Source organism: Panthera uncia (genome assembly GCF_023721935.1).
Source record: "Panthera uncia isolate 11264 chromosome C1 unlocalized genomic scaffold, Puncia_PCG_1.0 HiC_scaffold_4, whole genome shotgun sequence".
NCBI classification, from domain to species: domain Eukaryota; kingdom Metazoa; phylum Chordata; class Mammalia; order Carnivora; family Felidae; genus Panthera; species Panthera uncia.
The window spans coordinates 9,315,868-9,329,877 of NW_026057585.1; the positions used below are offsets into that span (position 1 = coordinate 9,315,868).

General features: G+C 41.2%; 1 protein-coding gene across 2 annotated transcripts in view; it reads left to right on the forward strand.

Annotated features, from left to right (window-relative positions):
* Positions 1-1,970: 1,970 nt before the first annotated feature.
* PTPN22 (protein tyrosine phosphatase non-receptor type 22) overlaps positions 1,971-14,010 on the forward strand; it is a 60,246-nt gene continuing 48,206 nt past the window's right edge. For both annotated transcript variants that reach the window (XM_049618394.1, XM_049618395.1), the window contains exon 1: positions 1,971-2,838. In XM_049618394.1, coding sequence (XP_049474351.1) covers positions 2,752-2,838 — 87 coding nt within the window. In that variant the 5' untranslated portion in view covers positions 1,971-2,751. The remainder of the gene's footprint in view (positions 2,839-14,010) is intronic.

The window sequence follows — 14,010 nt, forward strand, 5'->3', positions numbered from 1 at the left end:
GGTTCAAATGTTTCACCATAAATTCGTCAATTCTTTTACGTATTTGCCAGTCTTTGCTATAGAACATGTTCCCCCTCCCCAGTTGTTGATCTTCCCACAAGATATAAATGAGTCATCAGAATCTATATCAAAAAGCATGATGCTCCTGTCGCCTTCCCGTATCTACAGAAGGAAGTGTGAAAAATTAAGTAGCAGCTTAGATTTGTTAAAATAAAACTGTTAATAAAAGTTTTTTTGTTTTCTCCTTCGGTTGTGTTTGTCGTTTGCTTGAGTGGTCTACTCAGGAAATGGTCTTTCAGCGAAGTGGGTTTTTGAGGTTTGGTTATTTCACGATGTTTCTGTATCTTTTGGTTTTAGTGTGGAACAGACTCCTAAGAATTGCTGCTTGCTTTTGAAAAGAAATCTGCAGTTCGGCTCAGACGCTATTTTTAGATTTTTATATTTGGGGTAAAAGGAGGGGCAACTCAGCGAGTTTTTCTTTATCTCGTAGCCATCACTATGTTAGCTCTCCCTAAGAAGAGAATAAAGTTAGAGATCGTTCTGAAATATGAGTTTGAGAAATATAGATTTAAAACTTATTTTATTAGGTATCTTTTTGTTTATTAATTAGTAAAGTTCTAGTTTTGTTGGAAGTAATTACATTCTAAGGGGACAGAGGGATTGTGAAATTATCTCTTTTACTTGTTAAAATACAGAAAATGATTCTTCTTTTAGGGTTATGCTTTGCTACTCTGCAAATTAACCGGTTAGTTTGGAACGTTTTTATTTTAATGAGTAATTACAGCCATGTCTTAGTCCTGAGATGCTTTATTAACCAGTTTAAGGGTGTTTTTTCACTCTATTCTGGCTTGTTTGCTCTCGTATATCCAGCCCTACCATAATACTTAGCATTTAGTGGGTACTCAATAAATTTGTTGAACAAATTAATGGATTTTTGCTTTTTTCTAATTTAAAAAATGGTAAAATAATGTTTAAAGAATTTTACAAAGCATCCTTAGGGGCACCTGGGTGGCTCAGTCGGTTAAGTGTCTGACTCTTGATCTGAGCTCAGGTCTTGATCAGGGTTGTGAGTTCGAGCCCTGCATTGGACTCCGTTGGCCATGAAGCCTACTTAAAAAAAAAAAAAATCCTTAATTCTAGCACTCACACGGTTCATTCTTTTCGGTGCCATTTAGTCTTCATTTAATCATGTACATACTTTCACATGGTTTTAGTTATTGTGAATTTTCAATTTTGTATTTTTAAAGTTTTTCCCCTGTAAGTCTTAAGATAGCCAAATAAAACATTGCATTATTTAGTACAACAAAAAAGTCTCCTTTAATGCTGGATGGGGACTGAGGAATACTATCCTGTTCTCAACAACTACTGTTTCACATGCAGAATCCCTCAAAGACCTTTCTTTTCCTGTTGCGAGGCTCAATAAAGTGGAGGTAGCTTAATAGTGCCTCGAATTTCCTAAAGGGAGTTTAAATAATCCAAAACAGAAAAGATTGCTAATAGAGGAAGTTCTAATGGCACATTTCCCGGTTTTCTTCAGGATTATTTCAGACTAATTTTGTTAACAATTTTTTTTATGGAACTTCTGTCTTCAAACAGAGATGATATACTGATTTTGAGTTGCTCTCACTCCGCATGAGACAGTCTTAGGTAGGTTTGTACCCACTGAGGAGAGGATTTACGCAAGCTGAGATGTGGAAGCTTTCTCTCGAACAGCTTGTCTGTCAGGGACAAAATGCCACACTCACAGCGTGGCTTCCTGAAGCAATGGCCTTTTCCAAGACACTAGTTGGATAGTAGAATGCCTTCTCTAGAAATGGTTCTTCAGCCTTTCGGCCCTGAAAGTTATACTGCTGCCAGCAAGGTGGCTGATTTTACTCTTTTTCTGTTCCTTATAGTTTACTAGCATTGCCTACAGGGGATATTGTGCCAACTTCCTGGTCAGGTGCTCCTCATGAGGGCCACTGTGCTCCTGGATCTTATACAGACCAATACTCAGTCCTGAAATCAACAGCACTTCCCTTAGTGGAGGTCAGCACTTCCCCAGCCCACGGAGAGACACAGACTGTCAGAAGCAGCTGACTTTGCTTCATCCAAAAGAGAGTTTGAGGTGTATATGGCAGACATAAGATTGCTGAATAAAAAAGCCTTCTCTGATGAACAGTAATTTTCCACAGATCGCATGGACAAGAAACTTTGGGGGAGAATAGTGCAGGCAGAAGGTGTTTTAATTCCAAACGGTGTCTGTCTCCCTTTCGGACCCTAACTGAACTTCGCTGAGTTCATTTGGGACAGGAGGAAACAGAAAGGATCGACAGGGCCTTTGTGTTCATTGAGGAAATGGGGAGAGGCAGACCCCATTCCTAAGACCTGTAATTCTGCCTTTTCTCTAGGAAGCAAGAAAAAGGGTGAATTTGACTTAAAGATGTTGGAGTGGAACGGTGTCAGAGCTAAGCAGGCCATGTGTTATGCTCTGGTTAGCCTCTTGTTTGTTAGCACTTGAATTGTAACCAGGTTCCTTCCTCGAGAAGGAAGGCGCTAGGGCCCTGGAGTGATGATGGCTTTGTTGTGTGACCACAGAGGCTGGTTGCGTACTAATTTCCTCTAGGGCTTGTGATGAAGTCAGTTAACCACAGCCTTCAACATGCTCTGCTCTGGAGGCAGCAGTGGCTTCTTGGTGGTATCTCGGCCATGACATCCACTTGACATGCCCTCTCTTAACCCACTGGTAGACAGTTTCTCTTGCCCTGCAGCATGGACCAAAGAGAAATTCTGCAGAAGTTCCTGGATGAAGCCCAAAACAGGAAATCTAACAAAGAGGAGTTTGCCAATGAATTTCTGGTGAGTCCTACGTGTGACACTCTCAGGGTGGTTACACAGACTGTTTAACTGACTAGGATGGTCCAACTCTCGTAGACCACACTGCTCTTGGGATAAAGTGAGTATCAGGCCTTGCAGCAGGGGAAGAAGGGAGGAAGGTGACCTAAAAGTTCGACTTTCTTGAGCAGTTTGTGTGTTTTAAGTATTCTGTCCAAAACCCTGTTTTAAATACTGTGTTTGCTGGTTCTTGGAGTTTGACCAAGATTCCCACGGAAGACATACATAATTCCAGGTGTATAAACATTCCTATTAATTGAACATCTGGAGTCCCTAGGTATCCGAGTTGTGGTTTTTGCTTCAAATGACTACTTTTAATTAACATTAAGAGGAAAGAAACCAAGATTAACTTCTCATGGAGCATTATGTTTTTAGCCTCCCCACGGAATCCCACTCGGATGACAAAGGCTCTTGAGGAGCACCGAAACTGCCTGCTGCCATATTTCTTTATTGTTTCTTTTCCTTTTCTTCTAAGGAGAAAAACGAGAATGCGTGTTTTTGCTGTTAAATAACAGGGTCTTTGGAAGCTTCTCTTGCGTGGAGGGGTAGAATGGGATAAGGAGCAGAGACAAGTGAGGGATGTGGGGAAATACAGGTGCCAGCTGGCCTAGGGCCGACTGGATCTGATCTGCCAGGGGAACCCTGCATCTCCTCTGAGGGGACTGTGGTAATGGGTGTTGAGCCCTGGGCAGGCCTCGCTCATCCTGTACCCAGCATGTCCGATGACATAGGATATCTGATAGCATTATGTATTTTGGAATACTTCCTTCCAGCTGGTGTTTCAGGGCTTTAAGAACTTGAAGGCTTGGCTCAGCTCTTCAGCTGTGAAGGAGTGGGAAGAACAAGGGAGTTGAAGCAGAAAACCTGAAATCAAATCACGATTCTCTTGTCCACCAAATTATCAGCTCTTTGATCTGTTCCTTCGTTTCCCCAAGTCTTTGTTTCCTAACTTCCAAAATGGGGATGATCATTCGTGGCCTACCTGTCCTCACAGGTTGTCGTGGTGATTAAATATCAATGATAATTAAATGCGCTCCTTCATTCCGTAATATGTAGTGAGCACCCACCGTGTATCAAGTTCAGTTCTAGGCACTGAGGGTATAGCCGTGAACAAGACAAAGCCTCTGTGCTCATGGAGCTAACATTCTGGTTCTGGAGGGCAGATGTGAAAACACTCTGTAAAGTTTGGAGTGATTAGATATCATGACAGTGATTCTATGTTATGACAGAGCCCCTGTGTCAACTCAACTTGGATAATATTGTGGCATTGTGAAAAATGTGCTCTCGGTGCCACTGGCCAGGCAGTGTGAGTCCCTCTAAGTGGAGCCACCAGGGAGGGAGGTTAAGGGGGAGGTCCTGGCCTGTCTTTATAATCTCCCACCAAGTTATAGCAGCCACCTCACCTCCTGTTTTCTCTGCCTCTAGCCTTGGCCCACCTTCAATCAATTTTCCATTCAACAGCCAAGTGATCTTCTAATAATACAAATCTGGTCATTTTTCCCTGCTTAAAAACACTGTATAGTTTGTATTTTTTTCCAGCTGTTTGAAATTGTAAAATATAAGACACATTTAGAAAATTACATAGAGCATGTGTCAGTATAATTATGAAGCAACCACCGCAGAGGTCAAGGAATGGAACATTTTCGGACCCCGGAAAACCTCTATATATGGCTTCTCCATCAGGTTCCTTACCGCCACCCCCACCCCCACCCCCATCCCCACCCCCACCCCACCCTGCCCTGACGAAGGAATAATCACTATCCTGACTTTTATATTAATCACTTCCTTGCTTTTCTAGCTCTTGGTTTTAAGGACCTTGTTTTTGGGTGGTGATTAAGTAGAACCTCACTGTTCACTGACTCATGTCCTCCAGTGGAAAAACAGAGTCTTGCCCTCAGCCCCACCTAAAGGTTCAGCTGAGATACCAGAGACATTCATTTTTGGGGGAGCTGGGTAGTGGTGAATGGGTTATTTGCCTGCTTGGACAAGGTAAATACTGTCTTTAAATTGAAGGACTTTTCATCTGGTCATTTCCCCCTTCCTACCTTAAGCCCCTTAATGTATTTTCCCAGGATTGGATGTTTTTGAGGTTGGATCCCTGATTCTGTGACCCAAGGCCACTGCTAGCCTAAATGGTGGTTCCTTTGTGGGAATTATCGAAAGTCATCTCTGGTTCCAGGTAGACAATCTGTGCCCCCTGCCCCCTGCCAGGTCAGTGGCTCGGATTTCGGTCCACACTTCCCCCTTGGTTGTGTATCTCTGGGCAGAGCACATAGCCTTGCTATGACACTGAAGACAACACCATGCTGTGTGAGTCTTTTCCTGAGCCAACACTAAATCCGATCACATTTCTGTAGTGGAAACTGCCAAGACCATTCCTATAAGGTTTTCATGCATTCATCCACGTGTTTACTGAGAGCTTACTATGTGCAAAGCATTATGCTAGATGCTGCACTATGCAATGCAGTGCTCCATGCTTTGGTGGGGTTTATCTCCTAAGACATCAGAGGATGTCTTAGAGAGGCAAACATTAAACAGCTGATTACTCTAGGAAATATTTAATTGTGATAATCTTGGTGGGGTGTCAAGGAAGCATCATATTCATTATCATATTTACTACTCATTAAAAAGAAAACATAACCCATGACATAGTTATGTTCTCTATGATGAGGAATGTCCTCTCAGAGGAGGAAACTGAGGCTCTGAGAGGTTAAGTGATTGGCCTAAGCTCACTCAGCTGTTCAGCCATAGACATGAAACTGAATCCAGATCTATCATTTCAGAGACTGGGAAATTAATCCTTGTGCAATAAGTGTCTTGCTTCAGCCAGTAACACCGAACCCCTCAAAGGATCTAGCCTGAGGGTAAGTCCCCAGTTAGTATAGTTTCTACACAGCAGAGACAGAAGTATGCAACCACACTACTGAAAATTTCTTTTTTTTTAAATTCTTAATAATTCCTCTATATTTGTAAATGTTTATTTATTTCGAGAGGAGAGGATGAGAGAGAGAGAGAAAGAGAGAGGAGGCCAGCTGTGTGTGAGTGGGGGAGGGGGAGAGAGCGAGGGACAGAGAGAATCCCAAGCCAGCTCTGGCACTGTTAGCGGAGAGCTGGACTCAAGGCTCAATTCCATGAACTGTGAGATCATGACCTGAGCCAAAATCAAGAGTCAGACACTTAACTGACTGACCCACGTGTGCGCCCATAAAAAATTTCTTAAGCATAATTAAAAAAAAACCACCTTGTTGTTACTCTTATGAAACAATATTATTGCAAGTTAAAAGAAAATAAATTCACCATAGTACCAATATCCCAACAAATACAGTCTTTTTGGTGTAGAAATCTTAGTTCTTATATACTTATATACACTTATATACTGCCTTTTACATTGTTGTCATTATAGCATAGATACAATTTTGTATTCTCATATTTTCACATAACGTTACACAAAAACTATCATGTTAATTAAAATCTATATTTACAGCTTCTGATGCAGCATGGTGTAATGGAAGCATAATACTCTGAATAATAGCTAATACTTCTATAGCTCTTAAAGAAATTGTTGTAAACACTTTTATGTATCACTTCATTTAAACCATTGAGGAAGGTACTGTTATTATTTCCATTTCATAGAGGAGGAAACTGAGACAGAGAGGTCAACTGACTTGCTGAGGGCCAGGTAGCTAGTAAGTGGTGGAACAGAGATTAAAGTTCAAGTGGCCTGCTCCACCATCTATATTTGTAACAACTGTGGAATCTTATACACCTTAGTTTGAATTCAGGTTCTATCATTAGCTGTGTGACCTTGAACAAAGTCGTTAAAAAGTGGGAACAAATAAATAGTCACATTGCAGAATTGCTGTGAAGAAAATGGAGAAAATATATGAAATGCCTGACATGTAGTAGGCACCCAAGTAATTTAATTTTTTCATACACTGGACATTTAGATTATTTCTAATTTGTCATAATTATTATTATTATTATTTAATGTTTATTTACTTTTGAGACAGAGAGAGACAGAGCATGAACGGGGGAGGGTCAGAGAGAGAGAGGGAGACACAGAATCTGAAACAGGCTCCAGGCTCTGAGCTGTCAGCACAGAGCCCAACGCGGGGCTCGAACTCATGGACCGCGAGATCGTGACCTGAGCTGAAGTCGGACGCTTAACCGACTGAGCCACCCCGGCGCCCCTAATTTGTCATAATTATTGACATAACATGCACAAGTATGTTTGTCCATGTGATTTTCCCCTTCTTTTGGTTTATATCCTGGGCTAGATCCACAAAGGTGTCATTACTGGGTCAAAGAGTATTAGCATCTAATTGGCTAAGTAAAGCCAAATGTATTTTTCAAAGAGCGCTTCTAATTTGCAAAGTCTGAATTTATCATCTTCTCTACCACCTTCCTAGTCTTAGTAACTATAAAAGAAGATAAATAAATCTTTTTGACTGCCTACTGTATGTTAGGCAATAAGTGGTTTACCATATATGATCTTAATCACTACAACAACCCCAAGAGGAAAATATTATCTTCATTTAACCCATAAAATGGCAAGGCCAGGATTGAAACCTGTGTGATTCCAAAACCTCTTAACCTGTACACTGCATCATAGCATGCTTTTTTTTCTTCTGATTTAATTAGTGTAAAATAAGACTTTGTTATGTTAATTTTCAGAGCCTCAAAAATATTCAGCATTCTTTTCATTTTCTTTCTTTCTTTTTAATTGAAGTATTGCGAACACACGGTGTTACATTAGTTTTAGGTGAACAATGTACTGATTCCACAGCTCCATACTCCACAGTTATTTTCAACCTGCATTTTCTCATACAACTTTTCTGTTCATCCACTTTCAACAATAGCTAACACACGGAACTGTGTTCCAGCTTCTGTGCTGATGTGTTTCACAAACAAAACCTCATTTACTTCCCGAAGAATCCTTTACAATGGCTAACAAAGTCCTGCGTGGACCAGCCCTCAAGTGCTTCTCCAGTTCTTACAGCATATTGAGTTTCTTGTCCTTGTCATGCTGCTTCTGCCACAGGGCCTTTGCACACATGCTGTTGCCTCTCCTTAAATATTCCCCCATATTCCTCTTTACCTAGTTAATTAACACTTCATAATTTTTCAGATCTCAATTTGGCGACCATTGCCTCAGAGAAGCCTCTCTTGACCTTCCCAATAGATCAAATACATAACACATTCTCATTAGCACCGTCATTTTTTTTAAGTTCCTTTTTTTGCCCCAGCCTCATAGCATTTTTCATAGTTCAATTTGACATCTATTAGTGTGTTTATTCGATTAATGTCTGCTCTCCCATTAGACTGAAGCTCTACAAAGGCGAGGCTCACATTTGGTTCTGCTTGTCTTGGTGTCCTCAGTGACCGGCACCGGCACACGTTTGGCAAGTAGTAGACCCTGAGGAACAGAGAGGTTAAACAACTTGCCTCAGGTCATGCCCTGCATTAAGTGGTGGAACTTGGATTTGAAATAAAGCTATCTAACTGTTGAGCCTGTGCTAGTAGCCCTTCCTCCGATCCCTGACTCTATTGCCCCCAATTTGTGCATTAGTCTTAACCTTTTAAACTTAAAAAAATGATAGACTATAACATATACACAGAAAAGTACTTTAAACACACATATGCAATTTAACAACTAGTGATAAAGCAGGCATCCATACGAGCTCCGCTCAAATAGAGAAACAGAACATTGCCTACACCTCAGAAATCCCTTGGGTGTCCTGGACCACATCTCCCTCACCCCCCACTGCCAACCCCTGCCAGAGTGGAGGTAGGTGTTGCCCTGAAATGGTGATGATTTGTATTTATTTTTTATCCCCTTCACCTATTTCGCCTATCCCCCTCCTCCCCTCTCCTCTGGCAACCACGAGTTTCTCTTTATATTTATGAGTCTGTTTCTCTTTTCGTTGCTGTTTGTTGTTTTGTCTTTTAAGATTCCACATCTAAGTGAAATCATATTTGCCTTTCTCTGTGGAATTATTTTCTTTGTTTTTCTGAGTAGCTTTAAGATATATAGATAGATAGATAGATAGATAGATATAGATATAGATATATAAATTGAACAGTAGGGATTAATTTTACCTGTTTTGGAACTCTATGTAATGAAATCATGTTATATGTATTTGGCTTTTTTAAAGGCCTTTTTTTCTTTCACTCTACATTATATTTATAAAATCCATCCATTTTGTTGGATGTAGCCAGGTCTTGATTTTTTTTTTCTAGTACTTTTCATGAATTCCATCAAGGTCGAATAAATGCAATTACCAAACTGTTGGGATCACAGAGTGCATTGAGCGAGGTCACGTACTCACATAAGAACTGCCTTGGATCTGGGGCGCCTGGGTGGCTCAGTCGGTTGAGCGGCCGACTTCGGCCCAGGTCATGATCTCGCGGTCCGTGAGTTCAAGCCCCGCGTCGGGCTCTGTGCTGACCACTCGGAGCCTGGAGCCTGTTTCAGATTCTGTGTCTCCCTCTCTCTCTGACCCTCCCCCGTTCATGCTCTGTCTCTGTCTCAAAAATAAATAAATGTTAAAAAAAAAAAAAAATTTAAAAGAACTGCCTTGGATCACCACCATCCAGTGTCTTGGCTTTAGTTTTGCAAGTCTAAAAATTCAATTTTGTTACTATGCCCAGAGTTGATCATCAGGATTAGGCATACATAAGAAATCCACCAGAAACAAGATTGCCAATGTATTAATTTTTCAAGGAGACAAATCACTGTGAGAATAGAAGTTTGCATTGACTGACAGCATATCCTATAGTTTGGAGAAAAACTTATGTGAGAAGCCAACCATAATCAGAAAGTTGCCTGCTGAGCAGAATGATTTTGGTGGCCTCAGCTGTGATGGTGTGGTCTCTACCTCCTTGTCTGAACCCTCAGGAGTGGCCACCACTCTTTCCTGGACAATTCTAGGGACAACAGTGACAGTGTTGGGCATCTTACTGGTCTTTTAGGCTTAATGAGGACCATCCACTTCCATTAGCCCATTCTTTATCAGATAGATTACAGTTAATAGGCATTTCCTTTGGCCAGTTACTGCAACTGATTGTGGTTTTATGATATGTACACTCCAGCCATTGTATTAAATATGGGTCAAGGCTTGGTTATATGTATCACATGCTGGTCAATTTGCTGCATGTCTTTGTTTAAAACTCCTTTGATGTACCTTTCCTTTACTACATTGGAGGTAGTTGAAGCATCTTCATTTAGAAAGCATGTGTAAAGGGGCATCTGGGTGGCTCAGTCAGTTGATGTCTGACTCTTGATTTTGGTTCAGGTCATGATCTCACAGTTGGTGAGTTTGAGCCCCACATTGGGCTCTGTGCTGACAGCGTGGAGCCTGCTTGGGATTCTGTCTCCCTCTCTGTCTCTCCTCACCCCTCTTTCTCTCTCTCAAAAATAAACAAATAAACATTAAAAAAATACAACCAATAACATTTAACCTATCAGATGGATCTATACTTAAAACATTATAGTCCTAATGTTGGTCAGAGTTCAGAAATATGCATTGGTGTTGTAACCTTTCTGGAGGCAAAATTTGTATACCATATCTCATATGTATTTGATAATATGGATCAAAAGCCTTTAAAGTGGGCAAATTCTGGGTGCACCTGGGTGGCTCAGTCGGCTAAGCATCCGGCTTCAGCTCAGGTCATGATCTTGAAGTTCGTGGGTTCAAGCCCCACATCAGGCTCTGTGCTGACAGCTTGGAGCCTGGAGCCTGCTTCAGATTCTGTGTCTCCTTCTCGCTCTGCCCCCCCCTCCCACTCGCACTCTGTCTCTCTCTCTGTCTCTCAAAAATAATTAAACATTAAAAAAAATTTTAAGTGGGAAAATTCTTTGACCACTCCTGAGAATTCATCTGAAGGAAATAAGGAAAGATATTTTTATAGGTTTTGGCTACCTATAAAAATATTGTTTAGAACGATGGTTTAGGAAGATCAGAAGCAACTTAAAGGTGCAATAATATAAAGGAACAGGTTAAGTAATTTATATTACACTCCATAGTATGGAATACTCTGCCATCATTTAAAACGTATAACACAAATTCATAAGTAAAAAGAGCAAGTTGAAAACCCCCATATACAGTGTGATCCCATCTTTATTACACAGGTAGATAAAACATTGGAATGTAATATAAAATCTTAAGAATGATTAAGTCTGGGTAGAGCGGGATATTAGGTGATTTTTAGAATTTTTTTTTACTTCTCTGTATTCTAAAATCTCTTCAATGAATATGCCATTACTTTTTTATTTAAGAAATCTGTATTTAAAATTTTGCTTTAGTGTTTGATTCCATTTGAAACATAAAAAGAAAAAAAAGGGGGGGGGTGAATTTTATGTCTCTTAGGGATAAGGTATATTTGCAGAAAAGGTAAATACTATATTCATCAAATACAAAGACGTATTTATTAACTATGAAGGATTCAATGAGTCCTAACAGAGAGAACATACCCAGTTCTAAAGGCCACGGCAATGTTGGTTTGGAATACACTAGAAGTCAGACTGATATAGTAGCAACTTCTGGAGACTGATCATAGACCAGAGAAGGCATGGATACATTAGAACTGAATATATCTACTTCTATATTTACTTGTATATAAATAAATACACTCATGAACATAGTCCCTCCTGTAGGAGCCAGTGCACAAACATGTGTTGAATTGAAATTGATGAGGATTTGGGGTGATGGGGGGTTCTTGGGGTCTGGAGCCGAAGTCAAGAAAGAATTCTTGAGATGTCTTTGGGGCAAAAAGGTGATTTTATTAAAGCATGGGGACAGGATCCGTGGGCAGAAAGAGCTGTGCTGGGGCTGTGAAGAATGACTGGTTTTACACTATGGAGCTGGGGGAGGTGAAGTCACAAGGGAAGCCTCCAGAAGGACTTTCATAAGCTAAAGAAGGACTTTCCTAAGACACCTGAGGCCTTGCTATTGTCAAGCTCAGGTTGTTTTCCCTCCACTAAGGCATTAACATTAGGACGGTAGGGGGTTCCTGCAGAAAAGTTCTACTCTGTGTTTGCCTCAAGTATTTACCAATGGGCTGCAGGTTATAAGGACACTGAATTTTACCTGCCGTTTCCTCCTTGCCTTCGTTCCCCACATCACTATGGAGGGGAGGATGATGTTGGGGCTCCGGGAAACAGTCTACAGTCTTCTGGAGATTAAGCTATTGACAAGATTGCCTTTTTCTTGTAATTTGCTAAGATATTTGTAAACTGGTGGAGACCCATGTCCTGTATGACTGGGACCTCTATCAGTTGGCCATTTGCCTTTCCTTTCCTTTGTCCTTGGGCAGCCAGGAGTGCCTGAGAAATATCACACACGTTCCACCTGGTGGGGGGGGGGGGTGCACTAGCTTGCACTTTGTCCTCAGCCCGCCCCCTGCTCCCTCATCAAAATGATTCATTTATGTGAAACAGCCTATCCCTTGAACAGACTTATCAGCATTTTTTCACTTTTGTGCACATTAAGTTGAATTTTTTTTTTTTTTTTTGCTACTACTGATGTGGTTTTGGAGTGGTGGTAGGGGTCCAGAGCCGATGACCAAGAAAGAATTCTTGAGATGTCTTTGGTGCAAAAAAGTGATTTTATTAAAGCATGGGGACAGGGCCCATGGACAGAAAGAGCTACCCTGGGATTGTGAGGAGTGACTGATTATATACTTGGGAGTTGGGGGAGGTAAAGGCAAGGGGAAGTTTCCAAAGGTATTTTCATCTGCTAGGATCCCGGAGGCCTTGCTATTGTCAGGTTAAGATTGTTTCTCCCTCTAGCAAAGCATGCACATTAAGACGGTAGGAGGCTTCTAGAGAAATGTTCCACTGTGCCCGACTCAAGTATTTGTCCATGGGCTGCTGGTAATAAGGAAATTTAATTTTATTCACCACTTCCTTCTGTCTTTGTTTCCCACATCACTACCACCAGAATAAATATATCGCATCACTTCTAATTTCTCTCAACTCTATACCCAGCCTCTCACTCCACATTTTCGGTTATTCCCAGGATTTTTCTTTTTTAATCACACTTTTTGTCATAGCCTCACATTTTAAGTATCTAAAGTTGATCTCCTTGGTTTACTCACCCCACTTTGGCTATTGCTTATCTGCCTGCTCACTTACCTGACTATTGGACAGCAGCCAAATCCCCACATGTTTGGCTGGCGAACTGGAGCGGATTGGAGGCTTGGAATAGATCATACTGACTTGTAGTTGTAGGCATTGGGGAACTACCTTGAGAGACAGCCCAACCTGATTCCCCCTCTCTCATCTAGCACAGCGGGGGGTGGTGGGGGGCAGATTTGATTTATCCGGCTCTGAAATGTAACTTATGCTATGTCTTCTATACCATGAGGAAGTCCTCCGAGGCAAAGATATTCTGGTCTTGTGCTTTCTTTTTCTTTTTCTTTCTGTTCTCTTTTGGGAGTGACCCTAATCCATTTATTAGTAATTAACTTACTAGTCAATGAGAAGTACCTGAAAATGGCTCTGTCCTGATTTCTACTTTTACGGCTAGGACCTCAGTTTTCCTGTCTTGAAAGGAAAAGGATAGTATAGACCATAAACCAAATGCACTTACTATAAGCTTATCAAGCTTACACAGAATCTCGTTGGTCATGCGTTTCAACCAATCAGGGCCCAGGAGGGATGCTGGCCCCATTTCTTGTTCTCTCAGCAACTTTCCCCCGATTTCTCTTGTTGGTACTGTGAATGCATATCCCAGCGTTGCAGTTGGCAGAGAAATGCCTTCTGCTTTTGACCAACCCTTTCTCCCTCAACTCCAACCCACCCCCATGGCCATACTTTCTCTTTTATACCCTTTTTCTGTCTACTCTCAAGGCTCCTCCTTTTCTGGTGAGGTGGATCAGTTCTTCCATCCTACTTCCGCTCTGTTTTGTTCTCTGTTGGGGGTTTCGAGCCCCTGGGTCTGGTAGGGAGAGTGGGGGAATTAAAAAAGGCCTTCACAGCGGTCTGAGCTCAAGGTAAGATATCTAAAAACAAAACAAAACAAAAAACAAACAAAAAACGACAAAACCCGACTTTCACACTTACCAAATTAGCCATTCCATAGGCATTTCCTATGTGATGTTTTGCTAAAAGAGCATGGTCTCCTTAAGTCATCC